The sequence below is a fragment of the Anopheles moucheti genome, chromosome 3, assembly GCF_943734755.1.
Source record: "Anopheles moucheti chromosome 3, idAnoMoucSN_F20_07, whole genome shotgun sequence".
NCBI lineage: Eukaryota > Metazoa > Arthropoda > Insecta > Diptera > Culicidae > Anopheles > Anopheles moucheti.
This window is the reverse complement of record NC_069141.1, coordinates 76,084,569-76,105,016: the sequence shown is the minus strand read 5'-3', so window position 1 is coordinate 76,105,016 and position 20,448 is coordinate 76,084,569. Positions and strand designations below refer to the sequence as shown.

The window sequence follows — 20,448 nt, the reverse complement described above, 5'->3', positions numbered from 1 at the left end:
TGGTGTACAAAATCGATGAATGATGGATGGTCAAGGACTCTCAGGATTTTTTTTTGTCTATGCTTCAAACACTCCTCTGACACTGAGCCTAATATGAGGTAACCTTTTCCTTCAGCGTAACGAACACTGCGGGCTTTGGGAAGTTAACGTGGACGTGTGCAAAGTGTTGCGGAAGATAGGTGTAATTTTGATAGGTTCCTTTTTGTCAAATGCAGATGAGTTACGGAAAATAAAGAACATTTAAGAACAGAATACTTCTATTGCCATTCAAACAATCCTGAAAGCTTGTCTAAATTTCCAAATAACCTCATTGCGAGAATGCCTTTCAATGTGCTTGATGTTAACGTGAAATAATGAACGTACTTTTACAAAAGTATTTCGGATAATTCATCTCGGTATTTCGCCGCGCTGAAAGTAAATAGTGAAGCTACATGTTGTTCAACCGCATTCATCATAACTATATATTCCATGTAGAGCATATTGGATTCTTTACAATTTCGAATTATGAGATAACGTTCCGTGGGTATACTGTAACGATATATACTTGTGTTGTTTGCAGTTAAGAAAATTAGGGGTTAGAAGGTGGGGACTATAATGTACTTTGCTGTACGGTCACGCGCGAACTACATGTATAGCATGGAGAGTGGGGTTTATAACAAGTATTGCGAGACCCGAAACACTACGGGGGATAAACACAAAATAAAACAGAAAAAAGCAACGATAAGGCAACAAAAGAATCGTTTGTGCGGTTATTGAAGTAGTGTTTATAAGAGCGTAAACAATGTCTTTATCGAACCACTTCATCCGGCGTTATTAACCCAACGTAACACACCGCTCCTATCGATCGCACTAATGAAGCTTCCGGCGACGACCTAAGCAGAGAACGACCTAATGATCTTCCTCCTGCACAATAATCGCTAGGGGGTTCTTCTTCGATAATATTGTCATGATTTTTGTTTTGTTTTCGATAGTAATTCATCTAATGTTATAGCAAGTATCGACAATGATGGCATGGGAACAACAAGATACTACACCGATTGAAAGAGATTTGGAATGAGCCGATAGGGTTCTGATCGCTGGTTGCCATTGGGTGACCAACCAGCCGCCCTTCAGCGACTATTATCTACGCTGATTCGATTTTTTATACGGAGAAGGAACGCACACAAGCGTAGCTGGCATGGTGCCAACAAATTTTATATTAAAATATACCTTTTCCCTCAGTACCGGCGAAGGCAACATTGGGAAGAGATCCTTCGATCGCAACGCGCTCACGAAAAAAAATGGATACGATAGATACATAACACATGCAATAACAAAAAAACAGATTTGCGGAGAACAAACGAAACCTGAAGACAGCAAGGACGTGTTTTGCATCAACTCCGAACTGCTTTTCAGGCGGAAGAAGAACAGCGTGAAACAATTATGTACAGCTTCAACTAAAATTTCATATTAGACGGCAACGCGACATCGATAGATTCTAATGGCGTTTTGTGTTTGTTGTTAGCTGACTATTATTTCGATCCCTAGGTATCTCTGTTTTCTGTGTGCTCTTTCGGTGGCCTCCTACCAGCGCACGCATCTATATACTAGGAGAATCGCTTGTTCAACGCATTTTATAGACATGTGGTCCTTACTTGGTGTATTGGAAGTTTTTATGCACCGTCGGCTTGATGTCGTACACAAGCGTGAGGATTTCACTGAGCAGCGCTGCCTTATTGACCGAAATCGAACGATTCATCTCGACGATCTTGCTGGCCGTATCGGCATCGATCTTGGCCGCCACACCCTCGCGACTTCCCATGTGCTGCAAAGAGTGGAATGGAATGGACCGAGTACAAGACACATGCATTAATGTTCAGCTAGCAACAGTGGCCACCATATAAATACCTTCGCTTCGAACTCCTTAAACTGCCTCTCGCGTTCCTGACGATATCGTTCGATTTCGTCCTGTGCCTCTTCCTTCGCCTGTTTCAAGCGTCGTTGCTTTCCTACAATTAAAATACGTTACTTTAGCTTGTTGCGTTAATTATTCAATGGAGAAGTACACACAAATGCATCCCGTCTTGATGGACAGGGGGCAAGGCCATCACGCGAAATGGTTGGTCGCACTATTGGCAATTCGTTTGTACTATCGATTTTTCTTGCTACGAGAGGATGAGTGTGTAGCCTGTACAAAAAAAAACAGACTTACGTTTTCTAGCTTCGCCCACTTTTTCTGCTGCACGCTTTTCGGCGGCCAACAATTGCTGAATTCCCTGCGTTTGGCTAGCCATTTTGTTCGATGCACGGCCGTCCGATTGATGCGTACGATACCAATGAGTTGAATATTAATTTGCACGGAATTCCACGCAATGGAATAATCAGCTATTTTTTCTGCGAACACAAAATGACTTATCGTAGACAGCAAGTGTCAAAATTTGGTGAAGCGCAAAAACACAACAAGGTTAGCTCAGGATGGGTACGTGCCGCCATGTTGAAGTGCGCAAACAATCGATTCTATTAGCTGAAAACGTGAAACAAATCTATTATTCGTTTAAATCTATATTAAATAATAGTTTAAACTTGATTCTTTCGTACCACGTCAAGCTAAAATCCTCCGGAAAAATTATTTTAGACCATCGTTTCGCACTCGTCTACCAAGCTGAGCTGTCAATGCCACAGCCCATATGACATTTCGAAATGACGGTCGTGAGCAGCCTCTTCTTCACTCTCAGCTAGGCGAAAAGATTGCATCTCGATTTATTGCGACGGTACGCTAGCGAGTTTTGTACTTCTTTTCACAATGAAATCTGGCCAGTGCAAAACTTTAATGCAAACTGATTGAATACCCAATCAATTGGATGGTTATTGTTGTTCCATTACCCAAAGAATCACAAACAAAGTCCATAAGTGCGTGTGTTTTGGTCGCTTTGTTGGGAAGTGGTGCGAGCGAGAAAAAAACATGGCGTCGGATCGAGTGAGGCGCACATTCTGATGTTGTTTTGTGCTCGGTTCTCAAAGCATTAATTAGCTTGGTGCAATAGAAGCAACGCAGTGAAATAATACTCAACTATACAGTGAAATGAAATAAAATTAAGATGGATATTAGAAGCCGCTAACGGCTCTGTGAGCTTGTGCAATAATGTGCATTCTCTGGCATCGTTTGGTTAATTTTGGGCGGGCACTTTGAGTGAGCTGCACATACGGGGCCTATGAATCAGTGGTTAACATGTGCTGTGGATTAGTGTCGTTTTTAACTTATTTTATGCATCTTTTCTCGCAACTGCATTTAGTTTGTGAACGAGAGCGGCTCCGGGAAGGAAGAATGCTCACAAGAACAGCTTGTTGAATTAAGTAATGTCAAGTTCAGTGTTCAAAGTGTACGACTCTTCTAGTCGCGATGGATTCGGAAGCGATGCCGGTGCAAGCGGCACTATTGGCATCAAGGACAGTGGCTTAAGCAAAGTCGTGGTGCACGAAGATCTTAAACTCGATTCCAACCTGGTCATTGTGGTCAATAAGGATGGCTCGGTTTCTGTGGATCAGGCTACGCTCCAGAGCCTACTAGGTAATTGCTTTGTTTGATGTCCAGTTGTTTGTACAACAAGCATAACCTTAATTTTTTGATATTGTTTTTTTTTTAAGCCAACGAAACGAACGATACATCGGTCAGTGTGGTTCGCATTTCTTCCCCAACGCCCAGCATCGAGGAGGAAATCGAAGAAGAGCAACGACTCCTGAAGGAAGAGAAGCAAAAATTAGACGCCGATGCCGATGCTGCCAGCTCCAATGAAGACTCAAACGAGGACAGTAATTCCGTTGCTGGCACCAGCTCCGCTACGTCCAGTGTCGCCGGTATAACGACGCGCCGGGGTCGCCCACCCGGTAAGAAAAGCTCCGGTACGATGCTGCTGGAAGATGACGATGATCCGAAGCACGTAAGCCTGACGGTCGAGGCTTACTATCCGCCGAGCGAGGCATCCAACTTTGCTGCTCAAGTTCTCAGCCTAACCGGGTACGAGCATCCACTGCGCCGGGTTGCGGTGGACATCGAATATCTGAAGCAAATTGTATCGAACGATCATTGCTACACTCCGCTTTCATCACCAACGCAAAAGCTACCCCCTAGAACGATATTGGACGATGTTGATTCTTCAGAGGAGTCTACCACGAACAAATCGAAATCGGATAGCACCTTTAACAGTACGCTTATTGGAAAATTTGGCGATGTTCGTAAAGGAATCAATGTAAGGGTAAACAAAACGGTTCCCCAAGCGGCATCTGGTGGTGCAGCTTCCATTACATCAAACAAGCTGAAAAAACCAACAACCAGCACCGGTGGATTGTCGTCGGAGCCGAAAAAGTCAACCAAACTTGGCAAACCTGTTACGAAATCAGCTAAAGAAAATGACGATGAAAATGACGACGAAGATGACGATTTCGATTCGGATTACTCGGAAGAGGAGTCTTCCTTCTCGGAGGACGACGATGAGTTGGATGCCGATTTTAGCGTCACTGGACGTACGACGATCAAGAAACGGAAGCAACTGGTGAAAAACAAAGTGTCTCCGAAGACATCACAACGAGGACCGTACAGAAAATCGGACGCGAAAGATCACGCCGAGACCGCGAACGCAAAGGAAACGGATAAACATAAGCACGGTAAAGTGGTGTTTAAATCTACCGCACCATCTGTAGTAAAGACGTTGCCACAGAAGACCCTACTTGCGAAGGCGGAACAAATCGTTAAAGTAACACCAGCGAAGAAAGATACTGTGAAGCTTCATTCGGGCTCATCCTCGTCCGGATCATCGACACCGACCAGTGTAACCAGTAGGCAACTGTTACCAGGATCGAGCGCTGGAAAATTACAAACCAAACCAGACTCAAGCCAACCCAAACAACCGTCAACGTCCGCCGTTACGACGACGGCAACTGTATTCACTTCTAGTGTTGTGGTTCCTAAAAAGGAAAAGAAACCCAAGACTAATCCACACAACGCCGCGCTGTTCAGCGATATGTCAGCACTGTTTTCCACCCCGGATATAATTAAGAAAGTAAATTCTGGTAAAACTCCAACGCCTACGATCACTTCTGCTGCAAATAACGTAAATGTTGGTTCTCCATTGATCACCACTACTGGTCAGCCCAGTTCCGTAAAAATGCACATTCTGACAAAGCCTACCGAACAGAAGCCACCAACAGCGTCGCCCCTGCAATCGCCAACAACTACTGCCCATCCACTGCCCAATACCGAGCAACGACTGGATCTAATCGATGCGTTCGTACAGGAAGATTTGCGTCAATCGGTACCTAGTTCGCCACTATCAAAACCGAACAGTTCCTCGCAAATACAACATCAGCAGTCTATAGAAATACCAAACATTGTTAAAATGTTGCAACAAACATCCGCCGGATCGGTGGAAGCCACTGGCGCAATTCTAACTCCATTGCTCCCCGAAGCCAAACCGATTCAACCAGTGGCTCAACCTGTGGTGGATCTCCTGCCCGACACTAGCATCCTTGAGGCGCTGAACAGTAACGACGATGCGCTACCGGAGGAGCTGCTGGAACATGTAGCAGAATTGGCGAAAAATAAGGAACTGCAAGAAATACTCGATAAGCAGGTGCTTGGTGTTATCGGTACGGAAGGATTACTAGCCCCTCCGGTTATTCCTATGGGAGGGGGCAATGTAACGAATTTGTTGCCGGGTCAATCGATGATACAGGAAGCTTCATCCAGCATCCCATCCACCATCGGTTTTCCGATGGTTCCGATGCAGAACATCACTACGGATGCTTCGATGGTAATGAATTCATCCGAACCTGTCCATCAACAACACATCGGTATAGCAGATCAACCAGGACTGCGAAAGGATGCGATCCAAATTCGTCGTAGTGATGGGCGCTTGATTACGCTGCCACCAATCGAAGCACCGACAACGCGTGCTTCGAAGCGGCGAGCCCAAGTAAGCGATCCCACCACACCGATGACGCCGGTACGCAAATCCATCGATCAGTCGCCAATCTCTGTTGCGGGTGGTTCAGAAGCAATAATGTTTGCGACAACACCGGAAACACCCAAACCTTTGAGACGTCCGTCTGTAAAGGTTGGAACCACTCCGACCTCTTCGCGGCCTGTGACACCGGCCGTAGTGATCGCCGCTGATGGTTTGAACGATGAAGTCGATCAGCAGCAAACCGTTGACGACGCATCGAAAGCTAAACGAATTAGCAAAGTTCGTCAGTCGGTCGATAATACTCGCGTAAAACGAGCCAGCTCAACGCACGTGGCTGTTGCTATCGAGACTGTTGCGCAAGATGATGATTACGAATCAGACGAAAGCTGGAACTCGGAAGATGATCCGGATCGGTAATAAAAGAGTAGCTTTAGATGGTTTGGCATTGAAATAGAAATGATATTTTTCGATTGATTCCCTTTGTGTTGCAGGCTTTGGTGTATATGTAGACAACCCCACAACAATCGCTTTATGATATGTTGCGATTCATGTGAAGATTGGTTCCACGGCAAATGTGTCAACATAACGAAAGCGATGGGTCAACAGATGGAACAGGATGGCATCGAATGGACTTGCCCTAACTGTCTAAAGAAGAAACAAGATCGTCAGGTAATTCCCTATATTGATCCTATGTTTAATTTTGTCATTTTATTGGTAACGTTTTCTTTTCTCTCTCATTCTCGTTAGCAACCAAAATTAATGGCATTTTGGGCAAAGGCCGGTGACACGGGAGCTACTGATCCGGGTACATCATCTCCGAAGGCTTCACAGCAAGCCTCATCCGGCTCGTCGGAGGCAACGACCGAAGGCAATTGCGTCGTTTGTAATAAACAAGCTAAGCCAAGCTCAATTTACTGTAGCGACGAGTGCATACGTAAGCATGCGTCAAATACTGTCGCAAATTCGCTGCCCGTGTCTAAAGCAGAAAAATCGAAGGATCGTCCAAACGTAGCGTCTACATCTGTGACAGTGGCGGCTGCTGCTGTTACTGATCTATCGAGCGACAGTCAGATGGTAAGAACTGTGTTTATGTATGCTATTTAGCCAAAAGTCATTTACCATTGGAATTTTGAAATTTCAGGTGATTGTTATGGAACGCAAAACTGGCCGTTGTTTAACTGGGAAAAATGCGCCATCGTTAGAAAACCTTAAAAGTTGGCTGCAAGCACATCCTACATTTGAAGTGGTACCACCCACTTCCCCACAGGGTACCATTATCCTCAAAAAGCAGGCAGCAATGCGAAAGCAGCAGCTGGAAAAGGAAGCTGCCGAAAAGAAAGCTGCAAATTCCGTCATTACCTCGACCGGTGGAGTAAGTGGTCAATCGGGCAAGGTTCAAACTCAGCTTAAATTTAATGAACAGAAAAAGATAGTCATATCGACCGCAACCCCATCGGCTGCAGTGATGACTGCTTCAAAATCACAAAATTCGCCCAAAATTCTCACCACAACCAGCAAACAAATGGTGCATAAAGCGTTGCCGTCTGCTACCAGCACGTCTTCCCACGGTGTGCTTGCGAAGGGAGGTATTACACCTACGCCCAGAGGTGTATCTAGTCCGGCAAATCAACAGAAGTTGAATGTGGGAATGGGTAACAGTAATAGCACACCGCCGACGACACCTGCGGGCCTGGTATTATCGACGAGCATTAGCAAACAGAAAAAGCCACCACAAAGTCCTGCACCCTCATCGTCTCTCTCGTCCGATCCATCGAAACAGTTTCGAAGTTCCAAATCATCTACCACGGCCGGTGGAGAGAACATTCGTGTGACTGTGAAAAAAACATTAAAGGTATGTTTGCGATTCATTTCTCGAAATGATAATAACGTTAATCTCGGCCATCCTTTTTGCTTATAAAAATAAGGCACCTATAGTGCTGGAATTTCGGAATTAGTGTGTTAGAATAATGAGCTAATTCCTTGATTCCATTTAAATTGAACGAATGGTTTAAATCGAAATGAATGATGGCTGTGTAAAGTTCAACTCATTTATTAAATGAGATGATTATTTAATGAATGAGTTGAATCGTAAAATATTTATAAACACCCCTTCTTTGAGCAACACTCTCAAGTAAAATTCAATCACCCATTAATTATTAATCAGTATACATATAACTAAGGTTTATATCATAATTATAGTAATCATTTATTTATTATTCTTTTAACAGGAACATCTAATGCAGCGTACCGCAGAGATGCAAGAAGATAGCACATTTAATCGGCTCAACGAAGAAGAGATCGATCGTTTTGTAGAAGACACAGAACATCAAATGTTTGTTCTCTTCAACAAGGACACCGGAATGAAGTATCGTGCCAAGTACAGATCTTTGGTGTTCAACATAAAGGATCGCAAGAATTTATCGCTGTTCCAGAAGATATCAGAAAAGCTGATAGAGCCAAAGCAATTGGTAATTTGACGCTAGCAATATGCTGCGGATGCAGTGTTGTAATCTATTTCAAACCTTTTTTATTTCATTCCTTTCGTATCAGGTTCGTATGACTGCTGATGAGCTGGCGAGCCAGGAATTGGCGCAATGGCGCGAAAAGGAAGCTAAGCATCAGCTAGAGATGATAAAGAAGTCGGAACTAGATTTGCTAGCCTGCGCGAAGAATTACGTGCTGAAGACGCACAAGGGTGAAGAAGTGATCGAAAGCAAAACGGACGATCGTGTCCAGCTGGATCCGTCCGCTCCCGTCGAGGATGTGGTTCTGCTGTTAAACAATTCTGCCGTTAGCAGTACGAGTGAGCTGGACGATTCATCGACTGCCTTCCCGGACGGTTCGCATCGTTCGAAGGATTACGACTACGGTGTATACGGTAAGTCGTACACGGGAATGTACGGCGGTAGCGGTTCGATATCGAGCAGCAGTAGCGTAACGGCAATCGGTGCCGGAAAGCTTGACAGCCACGGTTCCGGTGGTGCTGGTTCATCATCATCTTCATCGCGGAAAAAGGAATCTCGTCGTAGTAGCCGCAGCCGTAGCCGAGGCCGTAAGCATGAACGTGATCGTTCGCGCGATCGTAGCCGATCGAAGCACAAACGAAAGCGTAGCCGTGATCGCAGCCACGAAGGACATTCGAGCAGGGATCGTGATCGCGATAGGGACCGCGATCGTGACCGAGAGCGTGACAGGGAGCGTGAACGAGATCGTGATCGCCATCATAAGGGACGCGAACGCAGCAAGGAACGTTCGAAACATGAAGCGAAGAGCTCACGGGAAAAAGACCCTTCCTCGAAAAGTTCATCTGACAAGCGAAGATCTTCGACTGCCAGTCGTGGAACGGAGGCGATCGATCCAAACACAACTAAAGATGTGTCTGAGTCGGAACGAAAGCTTAGTAAAACCAGTGAAGCACAAAGTAAAGCAACATCTGGTTCGTCTAAGAAGAGGGTAGAAGGTTCGAAAGAGGCGACAAAATTACCAGTAACAGAAACAGAAAGTGATAAAGTGCAAGAAAGCAAAGATTCCAACAATCCAGAAACAGAACAGCTGAACGATGGCGCTGACAAAAAATCTTCAACGCTGGAAAAGAATGCCGGCGATACGAAAGTAGCTGTTGAGCACGCAAGTAAGGATTCTAAAACCGATCAGGACCAGGAACCTTCTAGCACGGTAACGATTCCAACACCGCCCCATTACCCGTTCGAAGGTCAATCACTGGACGATCCGAACGGTGGAGCTGTTGTCGATCAGGCAAAGGCAGAAGCTGAAAAGAACCACTGGACCGGTAGCGTGCATATGATCGATGTGGCAAGTATCGAAATGTCAATACGCGCCGTTAGCGGTGATATTCACGATGTGGCAAAAGACTTTACGGAGGATCTGAACATTTGTGGCACCATTAAGCCCGAAATAGTGTGGGAATACATTGGGCAGATTAAGAAAAGCCCCAACAAGGAGGTTTGTTTGGTGCGGTTCCATTCGTCGGAAGCGAGCGCATACTACACGCTGTACAATCACTTGCACTCGCGCAAGCGATACAGTGTGGTACGGTCACCGTCGGTTGCGATAAAGGATTTCTATATCTTTCCCTTGCCGGCGGATCAGATGATACCGATGATTTTAAAGCCGCTTAGAGGCATCGGTATTATAGAAGGTGATAATAAGCCGAACCTGCTGCTGGGTATACTGGTGAAGATTAAGGGTGGCAAAAGGCCATCCTCGTCCACTGCAACGAATGCTTCCACCGCATCAAAGGTAAGTAATTTAATATGTTTGTGACCATAATACAAATCTGATGCCCCAATTCCCTTTTTTCTTCAACATTGCAACAGACCGTACGACATCAATCGAGAGGCACAACTAGTGGAACAGGTGGAAAGCCTAGCGGCGGTTCAGCAACATCTAATAAACCACCTTTAACGCAGCAAGTTATCACAAAGTATGCTTCTAAAGAACCATCCAACGATATAAATATGCCACCCAAAGCAACTGGATCGGAAAGTGGTTTAAAGCTCGATACGACAGTGGGGCGTGCCGAAACGAATGCTAGGGGAGAATCTGCTGAAATAAATACACCCGACACGCCGGTAAACGATCCAATGGATATGGAAATCGATATGGATATTATTAAGGCACCGATCGCCGGAAAAGGTAAAGATGCAATTTATAATCTCCAGTGTTGGCGACTTGTTATCTGTATATTATGCTACTAATATTGCCACTTGTTTCCAGCTGTACCCGTTGAAGGAAATAGCACCGTAGGAACGAGCCGTGCACCGGAAACAAACTCCATGCTGATCGACGATGATGATGATGAGCCGTACTCGCCCGGTGGTGGCAGTGATGATAGTAACTTTGCAGATGTAACCGCAATTGTCGATACGTCGAAGATGCCACGGGGCGTTGTCACTGAGCATGACGTTGACCCGGACGAAGAGCGAATGCGACTCGCAATGGATGAGTTGAATAGGAAAATTGCCGAACAAAAGAACGAGATCGTAGGTCTGATCAGTATGGCGGATCTGAAGGAGGAGGAAATTAATTCCGCATTGCCACCGTCACTGATCAACGAAATACCTATACCGCCCAATTTATCACAAATTCTGGCCAGTATTAAGGGTGGTGGTGCAGGTGTTGCTGGTGTAGCAACAGCAGATACCGTCGATGAAGCTTCTTTGGGGGCATCGTCTGCTAGCGGAATGGGAGGCGCATCGAATGTGGAACCAATGTCGGCTATAAGTCGATCGTCGGAAATGCCAGAAGACGACGAGGAGGAGTATAATCCAACGACACCGGCGTTGTACGGTGCGTACAAAGCTGCTGCATCGATTCCATACTCGGCCATACCGATTGCCAACAGTCAGGGTGATATTGATGAACGGATTATACCGCCTACGTTGCTTCCATCTGCCGTGGCGTCGCAAAATGTTGTGCCATCGGCGTTCGATCCGATGACTTCATTGACCGCTTCCGAAGCTGTGCTTGCCAACCTTGCGGCCTCACTGCCATCGGTTGGTAGTGTTACGCAACCGGCCAGCGGTTCCGGAGGCGAGAGTCGCTTAGCGAAACTATCGGAAGCAGAACTGCTCAGCATGGTACCCGATGATGTCATTTTGCCCGATTCTTCGTCAAAGGATTCGTAAAACTAGTTTTGTTGCTACTTGCATTAACAAGAATGCAAAACAAAGCAAAACATATTACATTACAATACAAATTACATCCTGCTATCGCGGATAAACGCTCATTGCAGCGTGCAAGTTCTGCATGTGAAAAAATGGATTCAATATTCCGCGAAAAGCTGTGTAGAACAACATTTCCCCAATGTAAAGAACATTTAAAGTGAAGCTTTAATTTCCACCGTACACATGATAAGCCATTTCGGACATTCAAGATTTGGCCTACATTAGCACATAGCCATAGGACTCCTTGTCATTCCTGCATAGTTTGTTACCTTCATAACAAACTGTTCGCAATGTTGCGACGGTGGGCATTAAGGCAATATAAGAAAATGCTAACAGTGAGCGCGTTTCAACGTCCCATTGCTGCATATTGCTAGCAGTGATAAACATATGTAACTTGGCACACCAGATACATGTCATTGATAGCACAGTAGAGGTTTAAATGGAAAAAAAACAATTTGTCTTCTTAGATATTGAATTTAAAATATTGGAAAACTCTTCAAACTGCTAATCCGGCACTTGTGTTCGGCTGTAAAAACAAACGGATGTAATTGGTAAACAATGATTACGGTACGTTAATCTCTGTATAAAGATGCATGCAAATTTAACGAATATAATTAGCATAAGATCTGAAATCCCCATTTTCCAACGTTGTAATTTACTATGTGTACCAGCTGTACGATTTTTTTAATTGTAAAACACCAGCAACAAACAGTTGGGAATTGTGATGTTGAAAACAAAGGAAACCCATTGAACCTGCATTTATACTTTGGTGTATTATGTTTAAGCCCGGAGCAACAGTAACATAACGCGTATGATCTAGCTAAACTACTCTTCCTGATGGTGGACTCTTGCATAGTTCTAACAATACGTGTGACCTACTCCCTTGCATGACGATTAGTGAACTAAAATAATCTAGCACCAGTGTGGAGGCTTCCGTGTTTCATTTATAATAGTCCAAGCAATTGAAGTAATAAATATGATTAGGATCATAGAAGAAGTTGTGTTTTTTTTTTTCAATGTATTAAAGGTCGTGAAAGAATTGAAAAATTGTTCATATCATTAAAAGGACATTAAACGAACTAATTCAGAAGCCTTGTAAAACCTGTAAGTATTGCGAGCCGCGGCGGATCAGACGGTAGGCGGAGTACCTCAAGATTTTCATATTTTTCATTTGTTCGCAAATGATCCTACCGTTAGATGCTAGAATAGAAACCATGCTTGTTTTTGCTTCCGTAATATTTGCCAGCTATTGCCATTGCGATAATCGTGGTGTGGTATTGTTTTCTCTCACCGATTGAACCGTGAAAATGCCTTACCTGCGTGTTTCGGAATAGTATTGTGGTGGAGTATTGTGTTTAGTATTTCGATTGTCACATTTTTTGCAAGTTTGCAAGCCGGTAATGATGTCATAACCGACAGCAATCTGTCATATGGCATCTGTCAGTGTACTACGACATAGCTACTACTGTCATAGAAGTGTACTACTTGTCATAGAAAATATGCATTGTGCTCGATGGTCTCGGCTGTCTTCCTCGGCGATGTATCTTAAACATACCATGAGTCCAACCCTCTTCACCCCGTGGAAACAGGATCGGGTACTGTAGTGGATACATCATCAGGTTAGTCTCATACACTGGCCTTAAGCATCCTGTAGCACGATGTTGCAGCACAATCTTCCGTGTCTATTCCGTGCTACCGGCGATATCGTCACAAACACACATGACCCATCTCACCTGCAGTCGGTGCGTTGTTCCGGCACGATAACTTGTCTCCTAAAGATCTGAGGGCTTTGGCTATTCGGGGACACCCTATCTCTTGGGAAAGACAGAGTAATATGGCTAAATGAAGGAAAGTTCGCCGCCTGTACTTAAATTTATGGGCGACTCTCTGTTCTGTCATGGCATCCTACGATACTTTAACAATCAGATTGGGTAGACTTCCTTGCAAGCCACCTCCATTACTACCGCAATGCAACGAAAGCCAAACAAAAAAAAGCCCAGACCCAAATAAAGTCATGCATCAATGAATGTCTGACACGTGTCTGCCAAAAATACAAAACGATCAATTGAAAACAGTCAGGTCAATCCAGTTCTTTGCGAAACATACAGCAACATTCGAAAGGATTCTATCGCACACATGCCCATAGGACGTTGTTTGTGTTGTTTCCTTTATTTTAGACTTTAACAATTTTATTCTAATATTTTGTTAGAAGATCGTCTTGCTTTGCTTCTAACCGTTATCTTCTGTTTGCGTTTACTGACATTGTTTATCTTGATACAGGAATATTATTTAATATTGCTTGTTAATATTGCTTGTTTCCTTTACATTATGTTTTTACAAAACAAAACTCAAAAACAAAACGTTTTATAACTATGTTGACGCATCTACTTCAATATCCCTGCGAGACCACTTAAAGTCCCCGTTACATCGTTTCGGGTTTTGGCGTTAGCCCATACCATGTGGCGCATTAAATTCTTCCCAACGGCCTCTAAACGTGTCGAGGGATGCTACTGAGATGTTAGATTATGTGATGTATTCAACGTTACTGCATCATCCGGCAAGCGCCGATTGGTCATTGGAAAAGAGCCCCAACATCATCGTCAGCTTGAGGAGATTTGTCGGAAAACCTTGGACCGTACGGGACGTGTGGGAGCTAAATGTTCACGGTGCATTAATTTTTCACAAGTAAAAGTGAAACTCATGCCCGCTGCTCCGACTTCTTGCCTCTTCCGACTGCTCTCGGATTCCAGCAATTGTGGTTGCTTGAATTGGAACTCAATTCGCTTCACAGTCAGCCAGTCACTGGCTGTCCACTGTCGGCGATGTTTGTCGTTAAGCTAAAACAAGGAATCGGAAAAGTTTGGCAACATCTTGCTGCAATTAACGCTAACCTTTAGCCATCAATTAGTGACGACAGGTTCATTCATGAGTTTTCAGTGTGCAGTGGCTGTGTGGTGCAAACTTCCATGCGAGATCCTCGTGACATTAGCAACACGCATGTTCCGCAATTCGCACGTTCTCACTCTGTGCGGTGGTGAGGGGTTTGCAGCTCACTTACCGCACTCACTTTGTTCACGGCAAACGTGGCCAACGTGTGTATAAAAGTGAACGCCGCGGAGTTACAGTGGTTCAGTGTCCCGAACCGGAAGCAACAGGTCGCATCCGGTGTTTGCGCGAAAGACCCCAGGAGTTTCCCACGTTGGGACGGTGCAGTGTGTGATCATCGTTCCTTAGGTGGTGGTGAATCGTAAAGTTGAGTGATTGTGTTACAAGATATTCCGACCCCTAATATTACTCACAATCATTAGCGAAAGGATAGAGTCAGACATCCCTCTGCGGTGTGTGTGAAAAAACAGTTGCAAGTGTGGGAATTAATTCGTGGCAAAGCGTGCTTAGCGTAACGCATTAGTGACGATCGCAACAATGTGGCACCTGTGGATTGTTCTATTGATATTTACAACGGGTAATTATCGCATTAACTTTTACTGCCGATGGTTTCGGGTGCAACAGGTTCATCTAACAGTTACGTTCTTGGTTTCTCAATATTTTCGACAGTCGTTACGGTTAATGTGATTTTTATTAGTTTAGGGATAATGTTACTGCAATGTGGTTTTATTTGATGTCAGCAATTAGCGTCCATTAACTACTTTATGGACAAACGTTTTATTGTCCAGAAATTACAGGCATTGTTTAGAGACCTGTGTTTCTAACAACTGTTCATTTTATTTGATTCTATCACTTTATAGACATTAAATGAAGTTAATTAATCATTATTTGGGAGTATTTTATTATTAAATGATCCTAAATTTCTATTGACAATATGTTTCTTAAAGCTTTAAGATCTCACATTTTTTTTTTCGAATTTCCCATATAAAAGTGTCTGAAACCGTTTATATGGTATAAAGCTAGTGAAAGTGAACAAGGAAAGTGAAACTAAAACCACAGTACATGTTTTAGAAGCAGATAAGAAGAGGATTTTTTTTGTAAATGCAAGGCACGTTTTCTGCTGACTGGGCGATAGTCGTGCCGTTTGGTTAGCATATTATTAGCCGAACCACTCGTAACATTCGCTGACAGTGGGCAGCGAAATATATATTCGGCTACCCGTCTAAGATAAAGAATGATAAATTACTTGTCGGTAATTATTTACGTGCGCATCGGTTTTTTTTAAACATTACCCCAAACGCGATAATGCGCCACTAACGATCAAATGAACCGTAATTGAGGAAACTTTCTTTTGGGAAGTTTTAATAATAGGGTTATATTTTAAACCGATTTAATGTGTTTAATTTCTATACGTTTTAATTACATTGTAAAGTTACAATATCAATTTTTTGCTATTTATTTGACCTGATTTGATTTATAAAACAAAGAGAGAATTCAATATATTGAGATAACGATAACTATATTGAGTATAAAATACACAGGTCTCCAAGCAATTCTTGGATGGTTTAAATACTACGAAATTAGTGAACCACTAAATGAGAAAATTCTCCAAATTTTATGAAGATAATAACATGCTGCTGGAATTGTAGTTTTCGATCATCGTTCACTTCTTGAATGTACAGAATAGAAAAATTAAAAATTTAGCGGAGAAAATAATTTGTGAAACACAAAAGTATTCACAAGCTTACTCCCATCTACCAGATTTTAATTTCTGGTTGATTTCAGCTCTCAGCTACCTTTTTACAGGGTGTTTTGAGCATTTTACTCTAACTTATTATATTTCTTCTTTACTTTCATATTTAATAAAAGCCTCATAAATTTACATAAAAATCAGTTATATTTCCTTTTCCCAAGCTTTTTTTAAGCTTTTAAACCAAAAGTTTTAATCTGTTTTTTAAACTTCAAATGTCACTAATTACCTTGCTTATTGCTTAATTTAGATTGCTCCTTTTCTGATGGCACCGTCTACGGCAGTGTTAACGAAGGTCCCGACGATCCCGCCCAAGATTCACCGTCGTCGCTGTCCAGCTCCAGATCACTGCCAGCCCAAGCCATAGATTTCGTTGACACACGCCCTGCTGGGTTTGGTCGAGATCACGCCAACGACGCGGACCGGAAGGATACGGATCTGTTCAATCAGCTGAAACATATGCAGCATATGCCACGCAATGGTCACCGATCAACACCGTTCGCCGCTTCCGAGTCCGAGATGGCCGGTGTCAGAAGATCGCTAGCAACAGTGCTACAAGTGCTGCTGCCGTACGGTCGACTGCAGCAACGTCCACATCTGTCCGCCGACCAGACTGATCCTCCGATCGACCCGTACGACGAGGCAGCCCTGCTCGGTGAACCTCTGCTACCCGACCGACCCGATTCGGCGAACTATCTGCTGCACGGCAAGCTGGTTGAAATTGGCCCAAGACAGCGGGCCGCATTTGGGAGTCCCAACACCGAACCGGAGAGTCGCAGTGCAGGATTGGCCGAAGATACCTTCGGAACCGTGGGCCAGAAGCGAGCCGCCGCCCTGCGTTCGACGATGGCCCGTCGGTCACACATTATGCCGGCAGTTGCGGGTGGTGGAGGAGGAGGAGGAGGAGGAGCGGGAGGATCGGGAGGTGGTGGAGGAACGGATGATGGCAGCTTCATGCCTTCCATCAGTGTTGGTGAGTTTTACGGTACGGTCATAATGATGAGATTTCTTATCCCATTCTGTAATCGGTTCTCGGCACATGCGGTTGCTAATAGGCACATGGCACGCTTCCAAAAACTCAACTATCAGCTGCTCGGTGCTTTGAAATCTTGCATTATAACTATTAAATGATCTTATTATGCTTTCATTGGTGTAAAGTGCTGCATGTTCATGTTCGAGTCATGTTGTCTAAATGTTGCCTGTTGGGACTACTAAAGCTGTCTATCAAACTACTTTTATCCAGAGTTGTTAATGCTATGTTGTTAATGGCCGCCTGTTTGCATGCTAGAGTAAAGGGTGATCCACATCCAATTTCATCACAGAGAAAAAATGACATAAAGAATTATTAGAGTAGAAGTATGTTTAGACTGTATTGTTTATAATGTGTTTGGCTATTTTTAGAAAGTTAAAAAAATGGCTACTTTGTTTTTAAAGTACAAACGCTGTACAAACACGTGGAAAATCGCTTCAGCAATAGATGCTGATGAAGCTTCATTTTTTTTATAATGGATTCGATGCTACTTGGATTCTTAACCGTCAAGCATAAACTTGATGTTGCGAAGTAAGTAAGGTAGTAGAATAATTCAAAGTTTGCCAAGATACAGGATTTTTCAAACTCAAGGAGTGTTCCTTTAGCTGAAGGAGGAACACCCATTTAGCTGAAAAATACTCGTACAGTGTTGCCCAAAGCTATAGGCTCATTCTGACTTTTTCTGCAATATTATAAATACTACACAATTTCAAAAATTTTGCACAATGAGATACTTAAGAAGCTTATGTTAAGATTTTTTTTTCTTTTCATTATCTACATCAATTTTATGCTGCTCAAAAATCCTTTAAAATTCCGAGCAAATAATTTTGAAAGGGAATACAAAATTTTTAAATTTTTAAGTACCGTTTTGGTTAAAAGTTGTGGAACATAAATTTTATTTTATGTAAATTGTTAGAGAAATAGAATTTTTTCTTATAAGTTTGGTATGAAGTTGGTAGTTTTTTGAAGCTTAATTTGGTGTGCTATAAATTGAAAACAATTATTTGTACATATGTCCATAACATTGAAGAAATATAAACAAAAATAAGTTGTGGTAGTATGCTTATGCTTTGATTACATCGATGTTATGCTGTGATAATCATTTCCAGATAAGCAGCAAATTGCGCCACATATATTACACAAGATTTAACGATCAACAACATAACCGAAAAGTTACCGATTACACTACCTAGCCACGTAGCATCGATATCATCAAATCCGTTCTAAACTATTTAATTGGCAACGGGAAATATAGATGTAGAAGACAGGCAGGGTCTTCATCGGGAACAGTCGGATGGATTGCAATTGTATGGCGCAACGCAACGCTTACATCATACCAATTGATTAGTGGCAAAAATTGATTGATTGATCACCCGGTGTACCGGTGCGAATATGATGAGGTACGGCCTGGTAGCCGACGGTGCGCTGATTATTGCAAACCATTATTCATAGCGCACCGTGCGCGTTTAACGCCTTCACCTAACACAACCATAAATACCCATTTTAATTGCCATCTTGTAGTTCTCTCGCCGTCACCCCTCTGACGGTAGTTTTGTGAAGTGACGTAAAATTTATCATCATCGTTGGCCATTTGCTGTTGGCGGACGCTTTTCGCTAACGACGCCGTATCACACATCGCGGATATCCATCGCGCGACGCATCGGGACATTGTCTGCATGCGTGGAAGAGCTTCTCGATGCTAACGGTTGAAACCGTGCGAGTTAATTCGTTTACATGCGATGGTGGTGATTTAATTCATCTGCTCCCCACGTTGGGCTCAGCATGCTCACACACTCTTAGGCGAACGGCAAATCCTGTCGCAAGGCGTCACTGTCAGTCGTCGGGTGATGAATTGTATTTCCCGATGTATCTCTGTTGCCCGGCCTAATGTCTCCCCGTATGTAAAGCATGCAGTCTGTAGTTGTGTTTGCCTTGTCGTGGAAGATGTGGGATGTTTAGATGTTGCTGCCTGTGATGTAATATCGCTAATTGAACTAGCAGGGGACACATGCGCCGCGGAAGGATGCTAATGGTTTCCGTCCGCGTTCCAGGTGCGCTGACAAACTTAGGCGACTTCTTCCAGAACCTCAAGCACAACCTCGAGTCGCTAGAGTCGAAGAATCTGAACAACGATCAGGTGAAGCTGCTAGAAGGCCAGAACATGATCAGCAATCTGCGCAAAGGTAAATCTGGTCCGAGCAACAAAACCACCTGCGCCCAACGCTCCAATGATGCCAAGTTTTCTGAAGGGTTCTTCTATTCCAGAGTTTGTCGAGGACTATCCCAAGCCGGCGGGCAGTGCCGCTTTCCTGCACGCCATCCGGAACTATCGGCCCTCGCACCGGATTCGGGCGCTGGTGTCTACCGTGCCGGAGCTTTACCGTGGAACCAACTTTCACGATCCCGTGTACATGCTTGCCGGACTCGGAAAATGAGCTACCCGCCAACGATCCGACCACCCCATTCGGTACTGCTGGCCTCCTGTTAGGTGAGTTGGAGGCGGCCATACCATTTACCCATTCCGGATGCCTAGCTGGCTGAGGCCCCGCTGGCGGAGGGGCCGGGTTCTTCGCGGTTTAAAGCTCTCCCGTACGCGCCTCCACCCAAGAATGTATGGAACACATCGGAACAAACCCCCGTTTATTGCCCTGCTCTCGTGTACTGATTGTAAATAGGTACCAATTCGTTGCTAGCCGTAGGAACACCACTTTCAACCAACCAACCAACTTGGCCCAAAAGCGTGAAAATTATGCTTCGCTTCGTCCTTAAACACTACCAACTATATAAATACATATATCAATACTAATAATAAAGATCAAAAACATCCAAACTCTAAAGTTATAATAATAAACACAAGAACAGTGTATTGATCGCATGAAAGATCAAACAAAGCACCAAAAAAAATGTTGGGTACAAACAAAAAAAAACGAAGGTCAAAATTTTTATAATTTTCGACCCAGCTGTAACAGTAAGGTGAAGGTTAATCCGAAAAATTACAAACAAATTCGGGAAGCCAATCTAATTATGTTAAGGTCGATCATGAAAGTGCAATAGTGTACTGTAATGTCCGTGAGCGGAGTGTGGGTCAACAGGGACGTTAAAATGGTTGATCAGTAACGCCACAAACGGGAACGGGCTACGGTTACTCTCGGTTCG

General features: G+C 43.8%; 3 protein-coding genes across 3 annotated transcripts; 2 read left to right on the top strand and 1 right to left on the bottom strand.

Annotated features, from left to right (window-relative positions):
* Nucleotides 1-417: 417 nt before the first annotated feature.
* On the bottom strand, nt 418-2,484 carry LOC128305959 (V-type proton ATPase subunit G-like). Its single transcript, XM_053043608.1, has 3 exons — nt 2,192-2,484; nt 1,888-1,988; nt 418-1,804 (listed from the first exon to the last, which is right to left on the bottom strand). The coding sequence occupies exons 1-3, from the start codon at nt 2,271-2,273 to the stop codon at nt 1,631-1,633; spliced, it is 357 nt and encodes a 118-aa protein (XP_052899568.1). The 5' UTR covers nt 2,274-2,484; the 3' UTR covers nt 418-1,630.
* Nucleotides 2,485-3,336: 852 nt separating this feature from the next.
* Nucleotides 3,337-12,614, top strand: LOC128301921 (uncharacterized). Its single transcript, XM_053038596.1, has 9 exons — nt 3,337-3,547; nt 3,625-6,352; nt 6,431-6,608; nt 6,687-7,013; nt 7,081-7,791; nt 8,168-8,407; nt 8,490-10,199; nt 10,277-10,595; nt 10,677-12,614. Exons 1-9 carry the CDS (start codon nt 3,337-3,339, stop codon nt 11,585-11,587), a joined length of 7,335 nt encoding a protein of 2,444 aa, XP_052894556.1. The 3' UTR covers nt 11,588-12,614.
* A 2,358-nt stretch (nt 12,615-14,972) lies between these two features.
* LOC128304273 (uncharacterized) lies at nt 14,973-20,448 on the top strand. The gene is made up of 4 exons (XM_053041433.1): nt 14,973-15,089; nt 16,513-17,247; nt 19,344-19,475; nt 19,542-20,448. Exons 1-4 carry the CDS (start codon nt 15,050-15,052, stop codon nt 19,778-19,780), a joined length of 1,146 nt encoding a protein of 381 aa, XP_052897393.1. The 5' UTR covers nt 14,973-15,049; the 3' UTR covers nt 19,781-20,448.